Here is a 14,807-nt window from a genome sequence, read left to right as displayed (position 1 = left end):
CAACCTTAAAATTCTTCCACATTTTTCTCCTTACTTATACAAAGAACTGTGCTCCTTCATTTCCTACTTGGGATGATAAAGATCATCTTGAGTTTCCCATAATAATAAGAGAAAATTATTATTATTATAAAAATTAAAATTGTTAATCATACAATGGAACTAAATTCAACCACGGCAAAAAAAATTTTAGAATCTAAATATATTTGATATTAAATAAAATTCAGAGTCTTGTTCATTTTCTAATTATGTGAACCTAATTAAGTCACTTATAATGTGTCTAATTCTAACTTTTTTGGCTTGGTCATGTATCCTTAATTGTAGATAAGGACGCAAATTTTTTTAGCACCAATTCCACATGGACGAAGAGTATCTGAATAAGGAACAAAACGAACAAATGTAGAGTCACACCCATGGTCACAAATTTTTGAGAGCACCATATATTTCTCACCAGTTAAACCATATGCATAGACCTTTTTGTTCGTAGCAAAAACAAGATCACCATTCAAAAAGGTAAAGCCTCTGATCTTAGGGTTCTATTCCACTAAACCCATTCCTTTCACTCTCACCTTCATGATTCTTCTCTACGAACTCGATTCATAGTTTGTTAGAATCCAAACCGTAAACACACACTTTCTCAATCTCAATAAGTAAATAGTTTGATGGCCAGCAACTACCCCCCCCCCACTTGAAAATATTCATATCGCAACTGTCATCGTGGGAGCCCCTTCTTGCTTCTATAGGAACCCTTAACAACTTGGTTTTAACACGTTCATCTTCATCGCCATTTGTGATTTTATAAAACATGATATAAGGCCTAAAATGAGTGCTATCTTTAGCAAGATAACTGTAGCAATCCAAGATGAAGTGAATGGCGCCATTGCAAATCCTAGGCATGTCAAATTTGAAATCCCTAGATCCAGCAAAGAAACCGTTCTTCCTTAAACTCCAAGCACCTTGTTTATGACTATAAATATGGCAATCAAAATGTGATCTCCAATCTTCATTGTCAAAAAGAATCAACCTGTAATCATCAGAGTCACATTCCAGTGTCATGGAGACATTATGAAGATTCCCTCGCTGCTGCAAGTAATTGGGGAGGGAAATGTGTAAAAGGTAACAAGTTGCTGAATTGATGATAAATAATTCTGTTCCATGAAGACAGAGGAGTAAACCGTTGCTTGAGCTTAGAATCTTGAGCCGCGAGCTTGCGATGGATCGTAGCGTGTTTTCAAGGATGCCGGAGGAAAGTTTCTCTCCCAGCGAAGGATGCAACTCGACGCAGTCACTGTGATTCAGAATGTCATCTCTTTGAATGAAGTAGCATGAAGGACGATCTTTCTTCAATGAGTTTTCTGCTTATTTTGCTACAAAGTATGGAGTTTCTGGAAGTTCTAAAAAAACTTTTGAAGAAGATTTGAGTTTGTGGATTGCTTTTTCAGGTAACCAAGACAATATCTCTATTAACTCATCATTAGACGTTGTAGCCATTGTGATCAAGATCAACGATGACTTACTTGTTTGAAAGCCAAGAATGAAAATTTTATCATAGTATCAGAGCCATGGTATCCTCCTTAAGGAGCATATATAAGTTAGAAATCACCATGCTTCTTTTTCAACCTTCTCCCACAATAAATCATCATAGATTTAGTTACATGCGTCCAAGTGAAAATCCTACCACAGTTTTGGTTATCCTGGTTCTTTACCAGCAATTTCGTCTGCGGCTTCCTTTTTCTGGCAGTTATGTCTGCATTCCATTTCATCAGTTTAATCTGCATTCTGTTTCAGCAGTTCCATCTGCACTCTTATCATGCTCTATGCGCCCTCTTTCTTATCGCGCTCTACGCTCCCACTTTTATTACGCTCTACGCGCGTATTTTTTCTTTTTTTTTTATTTTTGTAAACTATGGCGTATATTCACAATTTGACATTTAACTACACTGTTACTGCACCTGTATCAAAATCTATTTAATTGACTAAAATTCTCAAACAATGATTCAAGAAATAAAAGATTTTCATGGAGCCTGAACCACATTAAGAACATGCTGCATTTGCAAATTAGCAGTCAACCTTAAAATTCTTCCACATTATTCTCCTTGCTTATACAAAGAACTGTGCTCCTTCATTTTCTACTTGAGATGATAAAGATCATCTTGAGTTTCCCATAATAATAAGAAAAAATTATTATTATTATAAAAATTAAAATTGTTAATCATACAATGGAACTAAATTCAACCACGGTAAAAAAAAATTTCAGAATCTAAATATATTTGATATTAAATAAAATTCAGAGTCTTGTTCATTTTCTAATTATGTGAACCTAATTAAGTCACTTATAATGTGTCTAATTCTAACTTTTTTGGCTTGGTCATGTATCCTTAATTGTAGATAAGGACGCAAATCTTTTTAGCACCAATTCTACATGGACGAAGAGTATCTAAATAGGGAACAAAACGAACAAATGTAGAGTCACACCCATGGTCACAAGTTTCTGAGAGCACCATCTATTTCTCACTAGTTAAACCATATGCGTAGACCTTTTTGTTCGTAGAAAAAACAAGATCACCATTCAAAACAGTAAAGCCTCTGATATCAGGGTCTGTTCCACTAAACCCATTCCTTTCACTATCACCTTCATGATCCTTCTCCACGAACACGATTCATAGTTTGTTAGAATCCAAACAGTAAACACACACTTTCTCATTCTCATTAAGCAAATAGTATGATGGCCAGCAACTGCTCCCCACTTGAAAATATTCATATCGCAACTGTCATCATGGGAGCCCCTTCTTACTTCTTTAGGAACCCTTAACAACTTGGTTTCAATACGTTCATCTTCATCGCCATTTGTGATTTTATAAGACATGATATAAGACCTAAAATAAGTGTTATCTTTAGCAAGATAACTGTAGCAATCCGAGATGAAGTGAATGGCACCATTGCAAATCACAGGCATGTCAAATTTCAAATCTTTAGATCCAGCAAAGAAACAGTTCTTCCTTAAGCTCCAAGTACCTTGTTTATGACTATAAACATGACAATATAAATGTGAACTCCAATCTTCATTGCCAAAAAGAATCAACCTGTAATCATCAGAGTCGCATTCCTGTGTCATGGGGACATTATGAAGATTCCCTCGGTGCTGCAAGTGATTGGGGAGGAAAATGTGTAAAAGGTAACAAGTTGCTGGATTGATGATAAATAATTCTGTTCCATGAAGACAGAGGAGTAAACCGTTGCTTGAGCTTAGAATCTTGAGCCGCGAGCTTGCGATGGATCATAGTGTGTTTTCAGGGACGCCTGAGGAAAGTTCCTCTCCCGGCAAAGGATGCAACTCGACGCAGTCGTTGTGATTCAGAATGTCATCTCTTTGAATGAAGAAGCATGAAGGATGATCTTTTTTCAATGAGTTTTCTACTTATTTTACTACAAAGTATGGAATTTCTGGAAGCTTTGAAAAGAGTTTTGAAGAATATTTGAGTTTGTGGATTGCTTTTGCAGGTAACCAAGACAATATCTCTATTAACTCATCGTTAGACATTGTAGCCAATGTGGTCAAGATCAACGATGACTTACTTGTTTGAAAGCCAAGAATGAAAATTTTATCATGGTATTAGAGCCATGGTATCCTCCTTGAGGAGGATATATAAGTTAGAAATCAACATGCTTCTTTTTCAACCTCCTCCCACTATAAATAATCATAGGTTTAGTTACATGCATCCACGTGAAAATCCTACCACAGTTTTGGTTATCCCGGTTCTTTACCAGCAATTCCGTTTGTGCCTCGTTTCTTCTGGCAATTCTGTCTGTATTCTGTTTCAGCAGTTTAATCTGCATTCTATTTTAACAGTTTCATCTGCACTTTTATCATGCTCTATGCGCCCTCTTTCATATCGCGCTTTACGCGCCTTCTTTTATTACGCTATACAGGCGTATTTTTTTGGAAGCTACGGCAAATATTCACAAGTTGACATTTAACTGCACTGTTATTGCACCTGTATCAAAATCTATTTAATTGACTAAAATTCTCAAACAATGATTCAAGAAATAAAAGATTTTCATGGAGCCTGAACCACATTAAGAACATGCTGCATTTGCAAATTAGCAGTCAACCTTAAAATTCTTCCACATTATTCTCCTTGCTTATACAAAGAACTGTGCTCCTTCATTTCCTACTTAGGATGATAAAGATCATCTTGAGTTTCCCATAATAATAAGAAAAAATTATTATTAATATAAAAATTAAAATTGTTAATCATACAATAGAACTAAATTCAACCACGGTAAACAAAATTTTCAAAATCTAAATATATTTGATATTAAATAAAATTCAGAGTCTTGTTCATTTTCTAATTATGTGAACCTAATTAAGTCACTTATAATGTGTCTAATTCTAACTTTTTTGGCTTGGTCATGTATCCTTAATTGTAGATAAGGACGCAAATTTTTTTAGCACCAATTCCACATGGACGAAGAGTATCTAAATAAAGAACAAAACGAACAAATCTAGAGTCACACCCATGGTCACAAGTTTCTGAGAGCACCATCTATTTCTCACTAGTTAAACCATATGCGAAGACCTTTTTGTTCGTAGAAAAAACAAGATCACCATTCAAAAGAGTAAAGACTCTGATATCAGGGTCTGTTCCACTAAACCCATTCCTTTCACTCTCACCTTCATGATCCTTCTCCACGAACACGATTCATAGTTTGTTAGAATCCAAACCGTAAACACACCCTTTCTCATTCTCATTAAGCAATAGTTTGATGGCCAGCAACTGCTCCCCACTTGAAAATATTCATATCGCAATTGTCATCATGGGAGACCCTTCTTACTTCTTTAGGAACCCTTAACAACTTGGTTTCAATACGTTCATCTTCATCGCCATTCATGATTCTATAAGACATGATATAAGACCTAAAATGAGTGCTATCTTTAGCAAGATAACTGTAGCAATCCGAGATGAAGTGAATAGCGCCATTGCAAATCACAGGCATGTCAAATTTCAAATCCTTAGATCCAGCAAAGAAACAGTTCTTCCTTAAGCTCCAAGTACCTTGTTTATGACTATAAACATGACAATCAAAATGTGAACTCCAATCTTCATTGCCAAAAAGAATCAACCTGTAATCATCAGAGTCGCATTCCAGTGTCATGGAGACATTATGAAGATTCCCTCGCTGCTGCAAGTAATTGGGGAGGGAAATGTGTAAAAGGTAACAAGTTGCTGAATTGATGATAAATAATTCTGTTCCATGAAGACAGAGGAGTAAACCGTTGCTTGAGCTTAGAATCTTGAGCCGCGAGCTTGCGATGGATCATATCGTGTTTTTAGGGACGCCGGAGGAAAGTTCCTCTCCCGGCAAAGGATGCAACTCGACGCAGTCGTTGTGATTCAGAATGTTATCTCTTTGAATGAAGAAGCATGAAGGACGATCTTTTTTCAATGAGTTTTCTACTTGTTTTACTACAAAGTATGGAGTTTCTGGATGCTCTGAAAAGAGTTTTGAAGAATATTTGAGTTTGTGGATTGCTTTTGTAGGTAACCAAGACAATATCTCTATTAACTCATCGTTAGACATTGTAGCCAATGTGGTCAAGATCAACGATGACTTACTTGTTTGAAAGCCAAGAATGAAAATTTTATCATGGTATCAGAGCCATGGTATCCTCCTTGAGGAGGATATATAAGTTAGAAATCAACATGCTTCTTTTTCAACCTCCTCCCACTATAAATAATCATAGATTTAGTTACATGCATCTACGTGAAAATCCTACCACAGTTTTGGTTATCCCGGTTCTTTACCAGCAATTCCGTTTGCGCCTCCTTTCTTCTGGCAGTTCTGTCTGTATTCTGTTTCAGCAGTTTAATCTGCATTCTGTTTTAACAGTTTCATCTGTACTTTTATCGTGCTCTATGCGCCCTCTTTCATATCGCGCTTTACGCGCCTTCTTATATTACGCTCTACGGGCGTATTTTTTTGGAAACTACGGCAAATATTCACAAGTTGACATTTAACTGCACTGTTACTGCACCTGTATCAAAATCTATTTAATTGACTAAAATTCTGAAACAATGATTCAAGAAATAAAAGATTTTTCATGGAGCCTGAACCACATCAAGAACATGCTACATTTGCAAATTTGCAGTCAACCTTAAAATTCTTCCACATTATTCTCCTTGCTTATACAAAGAACTGTGCTCCTTCATTTCCTACTTGGGATGATAAAGATCATCTTGAGTTCCCCATAATAATAAGAGAAAATTATTATTATTATGAAAATTAAAATTTTTAATCATACAATGGAACTAAATTCAACCACGGAAAAAAATTTTCAGAATCTAAATATATTTGATATTAAATAAAATTCAGAGTCTTGTTCATTTTCTAATTATGTGAACCTAATTAAGTCACTTATAATGTGTCTAATTCTAACTTTTTTGGCTTGGTCATGTATCCTTAATTGTAGATAAGGACGCAAATTTTAGCACCAATTCCACATGGACGAAGAGTATCTGAATAAGGAACAACATAAACAAATGTAGAGTCACACCCATGGTCACAAATTTCCGAGAGCTCCATATATTTCTCACTAGTTAAACCATATGCGTAGACCTTTTTTTGTCCGTAGCAAAAACAAGATCACCATTCAAAACAGTAAAGCCTCTGATATCAGGGTTCTATTCCACTAAACCCATTCCTTTCACTCTCACCTTCATGATCCTTCTCCACGAACATGATTCATAGTTTGTTAGAATCCAAACTGTAAACACACACTTTCTCAATCTCACTAAGCAAATAGTTTGATGGCCAGCAACTGCTCCCCACTTGAAAATATTCATATTGCAACTGTCATCATGGGAGCCCCTTCTTGCTTCTTTAGGAACTCTTAACAACTTGGTTTCAACACGTTCATCTTCATCGCCATTTGTGATTTTATAAGACATGATATAAGGCCTACAATGAGTGCTATCTTTAGCAAGATAACTGTAGCAATCCGAGATGAAGTAAATGGCACCATTGCAAATCACAGGCATGTCAAATTTTAAATCCCTAGATCCAGTAAAGAAACTGTTCTTCCTTAAGCTCCAAGCACCTTATTTATGACTATAAACATGACAATCAAAATGTGAACTCCAATCTTCATTGTCAAAAAGAATCAACCTGTAATCATCAGAGTCGCATTCCAGTGTCATGGAGACACTATGAGGATTCCCTCGCTGCTGCAAGTGGTTAGGGAGGGAAATGTGTAAAAGGTAATAAGTTGCTGGATTGATGATAAATAATTCTGTTCCATGAAGATAGAGGAGTAAACCGTTGCTTGAGCTTAGAATCTTGAGCCGCGAGCTTGCGATGAATCGTAGCATATTTTCTGGGACGCCGGAGGAAAGTTCCTCTCCCAGCAAAGGATGCAACTCGACACAGTCGTTGTGATTCAGAATGTCATCTCTTTGAATGAAGAAGCATGAAGGACGATCTTTCTTCAATGGGTTTTCTGCTTGTTTTGCTACAAAGTATGGAGTTTCTGGAAGCTTTGAAAAGAGTTTTGAAGAATATTTGAGTTTGTGGATTGCTTTTGCAGGTAACCAAGACAATATCTCTATTAACTCATCGTTAGACATTATAGCCAATGTGATCAAGATCAACGATGACTTACTTGTTTGAAAGCCAAGAATGAAAATTTTATTATGGTATCAGAGTCGTGGTATCCTCCTTAAGGAGGATATATAAGTTAGAAATCACCATGTTTCTTTTTCAACCTCTGGTGCGGAATTTATAACCCATAAACTAACCGGCAAGTGCACCAGGTCGTACCAAGTAATACCTCAGCTGAGTGAGGGTCGATCCCACGAGGATTGATGGATCAAGCAATAATGATTGAGTGATTGGCTTAGACTAACAGAAAATGGTGTTTGAAGGTTCAAAAGCATTAACCGTAAATTTAGAATATTAATATAGCAAGCAGTAAATTGATGTGAATAATATATGGGAAAACAGTTAAGGCTTCAGAGTTATCTATTTTCCGGATTGACTTTCTTACTAACTATCTTAATCATGTAAGATTTATTTCATGGCAAACTATATATGACTAGACCCTAATTCTTTAGACCTTTATAGTCTCCTTTAATTCTCATCAACCGCCAATTCCTTGGTCAATTAATTCTAATTAGAGGGTAAAATTCAATTCTAGTTTATATGCCACAGAAATCCTAATTATCCGAACATAAGAGGATTATATGTCACATATCCCGTTAAATCCAGATAATTATAATTTAAGAGAAATTATTTTCAATTTGTTGTTCAAGTAAAGAACTTTTCTAAGTTATACAAGAACTCAATTAGAAAAAGGATCATACTTCCGTTCCACCCAAATTCATAAGATAAAGAACGAAAACAATTCTTAAATTATTAATCAATATGAATTAAAATAGAAAAACAATAGAATCAATCCATACAAATAGACAGAGCTCCTAACCTTAACAGTGGAGGTTTAGTTGCTCATGGTTCAGAGAGAAAAACTAAAATTCTGGTAAACTGTAAATTTGGAATGAGGTAGGGAGAAGAGATTCCTGAAGGGCTTATTCTTTTCTCTTTTTATATCTAATCCTAATTAATGTAAAATATATTTACTAAACTAAATAATATCTTTTTCTAATTAAAAAATAAAAAAAATTTAAATCAGAATTAATAAGAGATTGCGTGCTTGCTTCTTGGAGAGTTGGGGACCACTTGATTCCTTAATAATCCATGCCTAACTTGAGAAATCTCAAGTTAGGCGCAGCCTTGGCCGAATTGATGGAGAAGAAGTATGAACTTTTATACATCGTTTCTAGAAGTTAGCTTTCCAACGCCACTAAAATCACGTCAATTGGACCTCTGTACCTTGAGTTATTCAGGTTTAAGTGCAGAGAGGTCAGGATTGACAGCATCATTCGCCTTCTCATTTTATGCGAAAACTCCATCAAATCCATCCGAATGCTACCTAAAATAAACAGAATTGCACATGACTCAAAGTAGCATCTATAGTGGCTAATAGATAATTAATTCTTGATTAAACTCAACAAATTAAAAGCAAATTCACTAGGAAAAGGTAGGAAAGATGCTCACGCATCAACCTCCTCCCACAATAAATAATCATAGATTTAGTTACATGCATTCAAGTGAAAATCCTACCATAGTTTTGGTTATCCCGATTATTTACCAGGAATTCCGTCTGCGCCTCCTTTCTTCCGGCTGTTCCGTCTGCATTCTGTTTCAGCAGTTTAATCTACATTCTGTTTCAACAGTTCCATCTGCACTCTTATCGCGCTCTATGCGTCCTTTTTCTTATCGCGCTCTACGCGCCCTCTTTTATTGCGCTCTACGCGCGTATTTTTTCATTTTTCTTTTGAAGATCGCTGCTCAAGCACAGTATCTTCTTTTATATTTTTGCCACTGACAGCTCAAGCTCCGCCGCACGCATTTTTTGAAGATCGCTACTCAAGCGCAGCATCTCCTTTTATCTTTTTGCCGCTGGCAGCTCAAGCTCCGCCGCACGCATCTTTCTCCGCATCACCACGTTAGACGCGTTTTCCTCAACATTTTCATCGGAACTTATCCAAGCTGTGGATTATTGACATCTTCCATCTACCAGCTTGTGGGGGCGTATTAAACTACTCTTCCACCTTAGCTCATGACAATAATAAAAAAGTCTCGTGGCTCACAAATTCAGCCCAACAGAATACATAAATTTAATTACAATTTTAGTCTTTATTATCTTATCTTATCTTATCTTATTTTTATCTTATCTTTAATTACTCTTATCTTATCCTTATTTACTTTTATCTTTCATAGTATATATATGAGTATTATGAATTTATGATTAATACCGTGCGCCTATTAGGTCAAGGGTCTCTTTTTTATTTTCGGTATAATTTTTACTTAATAAATTTAGCCATCTTTTAATTCAAAACTAGTGGCAAAAATTTAACTTGAATCGGAACTCTGGTAGGGGCCCTTCGGGTGAAAAAACCTTTCGGTGAGTGAAAGATTTCCTTCATAATTTAATTTTAAAGTAAAGTATTGTTTTTATCTCAATGTTTGGAGTAAATTATATTTGTGTTCTTAATATTTAAATTGTCTTATTTGTATCTTTAACATTTATAAAAGTGATTCAATGTTATTCTAATATCAATTATACTAATAAATCAGATTATATTTTTCAATTATTCTCACTTGAATGTATTCATTCTTAATTAGGTCTCACTTGGATGTGTTTGATTTTAATATTATACCCATTATTTTTGTTTAGATTCAATTATGTCCCTAGAAAAGTGAATTATGTAAATATTGTAAGAATTAGTTTTAACTTTTGATGAGCTATTTTTCAGAATAGATCATCGATTCTATCCCAGACATTTATATTCTAACTTCAAGAAGAGATTTTTAAAACTCAAACTAAGGCGTTCATGATGTGTAATTGACGGCAGAATAACCTTAAATCACTTTTACCAATATTAGAAATACAAATATAATAATTTAAACGTTAGAAATACAAATAAGATTTATCCCAAATATTAAAAATAAAAACCATACTTTACTCTTAATTTTATATATGTGTTTGCGATTAAAACTATGAAATACTATTAAATATTTAAATTCGAGCGTCCAATGCTTTTGATATGCAACTAAAAATCTCTATTAACTTTAATTTATTACTTTTATCTTACACTCCGTTTTGTACGAAAATATGATATGATAAAGTATTAAAAATAAAACACAAAAAAAAATATAAAAATTAGTATTGTATTTTATTTAGTAATAAATTAAAATAAATTAAAAAAAAGTTTAATTTATTTTTATTTAAAAATTTAAAAAAATTAATAATAAAAAATAAAATAAAATATTATTTTAATTTTCAATTTGTGAGCCAAATTTTAATTTATTTTCTAATGTTTAAACGTTTTATTTGCGTCCTAACATATTTTAATGTCATATTTTAATCTTGAAAAAGTTTTAAACGGGTTTAAATTTGTCTTACTGTTAAATTTGACACGAACAATTTATAAATTGAATTGTCAATAACATTTAATTTCACAATATAAATAGAATTGATCCACCAACCATCACTAATATAAAAGTTTTTTTTTTAATTTTAAAGCATTGATAGTTGATTATTAGGATTTGGAGTTTTATAATACAAAAAGAAAATTAAGAAAAAATGTTACAAGAAGGTTTTGATTATATTTTTTTAATACATGAAAAAAGATATGACTTAACTAATAACGTTATTAATGTCTACATCATTCATTTCGTTAATTATTAATGTCAAATTTAATGATAGGATAACATTAAACTTGTTTAGCCAATGAATAATAGCTCAAACCGTATAGTCTCTTCATTCTCAATTAAGAAGTTGCGAGTTCGAGTCTCCTATCTTTGATAAAAAAATAAAAAATAAAAAAAACATTAAACTTGTTTAAAAATTTTTAAGACAAAAATAAAACGTTCGAAATATTAAAGACTAAATTAAAATTTAATTCAAATGTTAGGGACAAAAGAATATTTTATTCTAAAAAATATAATTATAAAAAATTAATAAAAATAATAAAAAATAAAAATGATATCTTTTATTAATGTTTTTATATTTTTTTTAAAATAAATATAAAATATATTAATTTAATAATTTTAGATATAATATCTCTATGTATATGCGATCTCCTAAACATAATTTTATGTCTTTATTTTTATTCAAGTGTCCCACATCAATACACAAACGAAATCTTACAAAACGTAGTTTCTCTCAATAAGGTACTCTTCTATTTATTAATATAGGATTCTTTCTTATTATTTGCTAAAGAAAAAGATTATGTTGCTTTAGTTCTGAGCTCGACAAAAAAAAAGAGAGGATGTGCATTTTTTCATAACAACACTCTTCACACACACACGAACACAATCCAAATCATTTTAAAAATCGTTTTCAAACTTTTTTTTTTATCAAATTCATCCCCAACTTAAAAAGTAATTTTAAAATCATCCTCCTTTATCTCAACTTTATTTTTTGAACAAAAATTACCTTTAACAAACATAAAATTAAAAAACCCACTCATCACCTTAAATTAACACACTCCAGTAATTTCAATCTTTTTCATTACTCTCACCATCTTTTTTAGATTCTCCAATTTTTTTATCACTCCCATCATATCCTCCCTAACATTATCAAAATTTCTTCTTTATTCTCATTACCTTCAATAACAATAATAACAACACCAACAACTCCCTGACACTGCTGCAATTTCTTTTAAAGGAGTTATAATTATTATTTTTATCATGATTAATTTGTCCAAAAATTATATTTATAACATTAAGGATAATTTTAAAAACAAAATTATGATGGAGTTAATTTCAATTTTCACCTAAAATTTTAGAGAAAAAAAAATACTTAATCCAATTTAAAACTAATACATTACAATTTGTAATTCCTTAAGTTATAATAATTTAACTTAAACCCTTTAAAATAATTAACTTGAGTTGGTCTAGTATTTATCTCATTAGTCAGTTTAAATAAGTGTTAGAGATTTAAATCTCACTTTATACATGCAGTAACTCATTAATTAGCGGCAAACTCTTAAACGAAGCTCAAATATGCGATAGTCTTTGGCTGAACACCAAAAAAAAAACTTAAATCCTTTAAAATAGTAATTTAGATGCCATCATATTTTTCTTCTAGAATTAAATAAAAGAAAACGAGGAATTTAATTTATATAGTACACTAATTAATAACAAGATATTCGAAATTATATGAAAATGGAAGGCAATAATAATAAGTAGTGGTATGATGATATCCAGTGATGAAATCAATAATTGGAGTAATTGGAATTGCTTATAAAGGGTGAAGGGAAGAGATATAGAAGGGTAGTTAAAATAAAACAAAAGAATACGTCAAAGCAAGTTGAATTTGATAGAGAATGTTGTTTCGTCCCATATATTCAGAGGTAAATATGATGCAAGATTTTAGATAAGATTTCGTGGTCCTTCTCAGCTTTAAATTAAAGAAAGGGGGAGACATAAGCATCGCAAAAACGCAAAGTGTAATAACACTCACTTTGCCCACTCCCATGTGTTGTGCTCATTGGGGGACCTCTCACTTTGTTTTCTTCCCAACCAAACAAGTGAAACAACTTCATTAATTTTTCAAAATCTTCATGTCCTTCTCGTTACTTTCTTTTTCTTTCTTCTTCCTACTTTTCCTTCTAATAATGTTTTTCCAGACGGAAAATTTTACCAAGAGGAAAAAAGATATACAAAACTACTTACTATGTCGGCAATTGCACATAGAAAATATATATATAATCCTAAAATGCATGCATTGCAATTTCCATATGGTAATTGGTAAAGTTGTGTTCCATTTTCTTCGGAGCATTGTTTACAATTAATTCTTGGAACTTTGGAAGGTTAATTATACGGAAAAATGAAGCATATAATTTTTTAGGGTGAAAATTCAAATGCAATCAACTTCACGTAAAGTTGATAACTGAGAGCCGTTATATAAAATTTTAGTCAAATAATTCAAATTATTTAATGGCTCTCAACTATCAACTTTACGTAAAGTTGATTGCACATGAATTTTTACCAACATTTTAGTGATGGAATTCTAATTTCTTCTATATTGTTTATGAAAAATTCATGAAAAATGTTATATATATGCACTATTTTGTGTATATTCATTGATATAATTTTTATTTTTTGTATTAAAAATGATTGATAAAAAGTAAAAGAAAACAAAAATTTATTCTTTATACCATGAAAAACATGCAAAAGAGTATATATAAAAAAAAATAGTGTAAGCATATTTGTCAAAATTTACTGTTGGTAGATAAAATATTTACCGCGGTAAGCCAATTTAATGTAGGTTTTATTTATGGAGATGTGGTATGAGTTAGAGTAGTTGAAATGATTACGCAACAACTTTAGAAAGCATATAGTAGATGCATGGTGTAAACATTTTATAGCCACACGTTTAAATATTAAACTTGTGCGTAGAAAAATAAAATGGAAACATTGTTGAAAATATATAAGAATTGAAGTATTTTAACAGATAAATCACCTCTACTATTATGAGAATTTTTTTAGCAAATGATTTATTTATAGTATTTGGACAAACATGCACATTAAACATATACCCAGCCTAATTATTTTTCATCACAAACAAAAAAGAATCACTAGTACTTGGTACACTAGTGCACGGATCGTACCACATTTGATAAAGAAATTGAGAAAACAAAGTTTCATGTTTATTTACTTTTGTGTTTATTGTTTTTATGTTGTTGTATTTTTGCATTATTATTTATTTTGTATTTATGGTGTGGATTTCATCTATCACTAACTTTGTGGTGGTGGTGCTTGTGAGCTATATGATGGGGCCTTGGAATATGAAAAGTATGATATGAATATTTCACTTAAATCCACATATGATATGCAAATTGCTCCATAATGTTTATATGTAGTGTCACAATCTCACGTGGACAAGATGCCTTTTATTATTAATATTATTATTGCACACCGCACACAATATATATACCTTGATTCAGACTTGCATTTGTTCCTTCTTTTTTCTTTTTCCTTACTAAAGTTTCATTCAGCCTAAGAGATTAGGCAAGGAAAAAGAAAGAATTAGATATAGGAGAAAATAAGAAAATATTAATAAAGTCTCTTAGCATTATCTAATAGATTGTTCATGTTTGACTCAGTCCATATCTCACTTGATAGTTTTATCAAGTCACTTTTTTAGATCTTTATCTTAAAGCGACGATGAAATCCTAATATTT

General features: G+C 32.3%; 1 protein-coding gene across 1 annotated transcript; it reads right to left on the bottom strand.

The window, feature by feature from the left end:
- Positions 1-7,097: 7,097 nt before the first annotated feature.
- Positions 7,098-7,622, bottom strand: LOC110273518 (uncharacterized). Its single transcript, XM_021126654.1, has one exon. It carries the CDS (start codon positions 7,620-7,622, stop codon positions 7,098-7,100), a length of 525 nt encoding a protein of 174 aa, XP_020982313.1.
- Positions 7,623-14,807: the final 7,185 nt, after the last annotated feature.

Source organism: Arachis duranensis, chromosome 7 (genome assembly GCF_000817695.3).
Source record: "Arachis duranensis cultivar V14167 chromosome 7, aradu.V14167.gnm2.J7QH, whole genome shotgun sequence".
Classification (NCBI taxonomy): domain Eukaryota; kingdom Viridiplantae; phylum Streptophyta; class Magnoliopsida; order Fabales; family Fabaceae; genus Arachis; species Arachis duranensis.
Note: the sequence above shows the minus strand (reverse complement) of the source record. Positions and strands in the feature narration are given on the sequence as shown.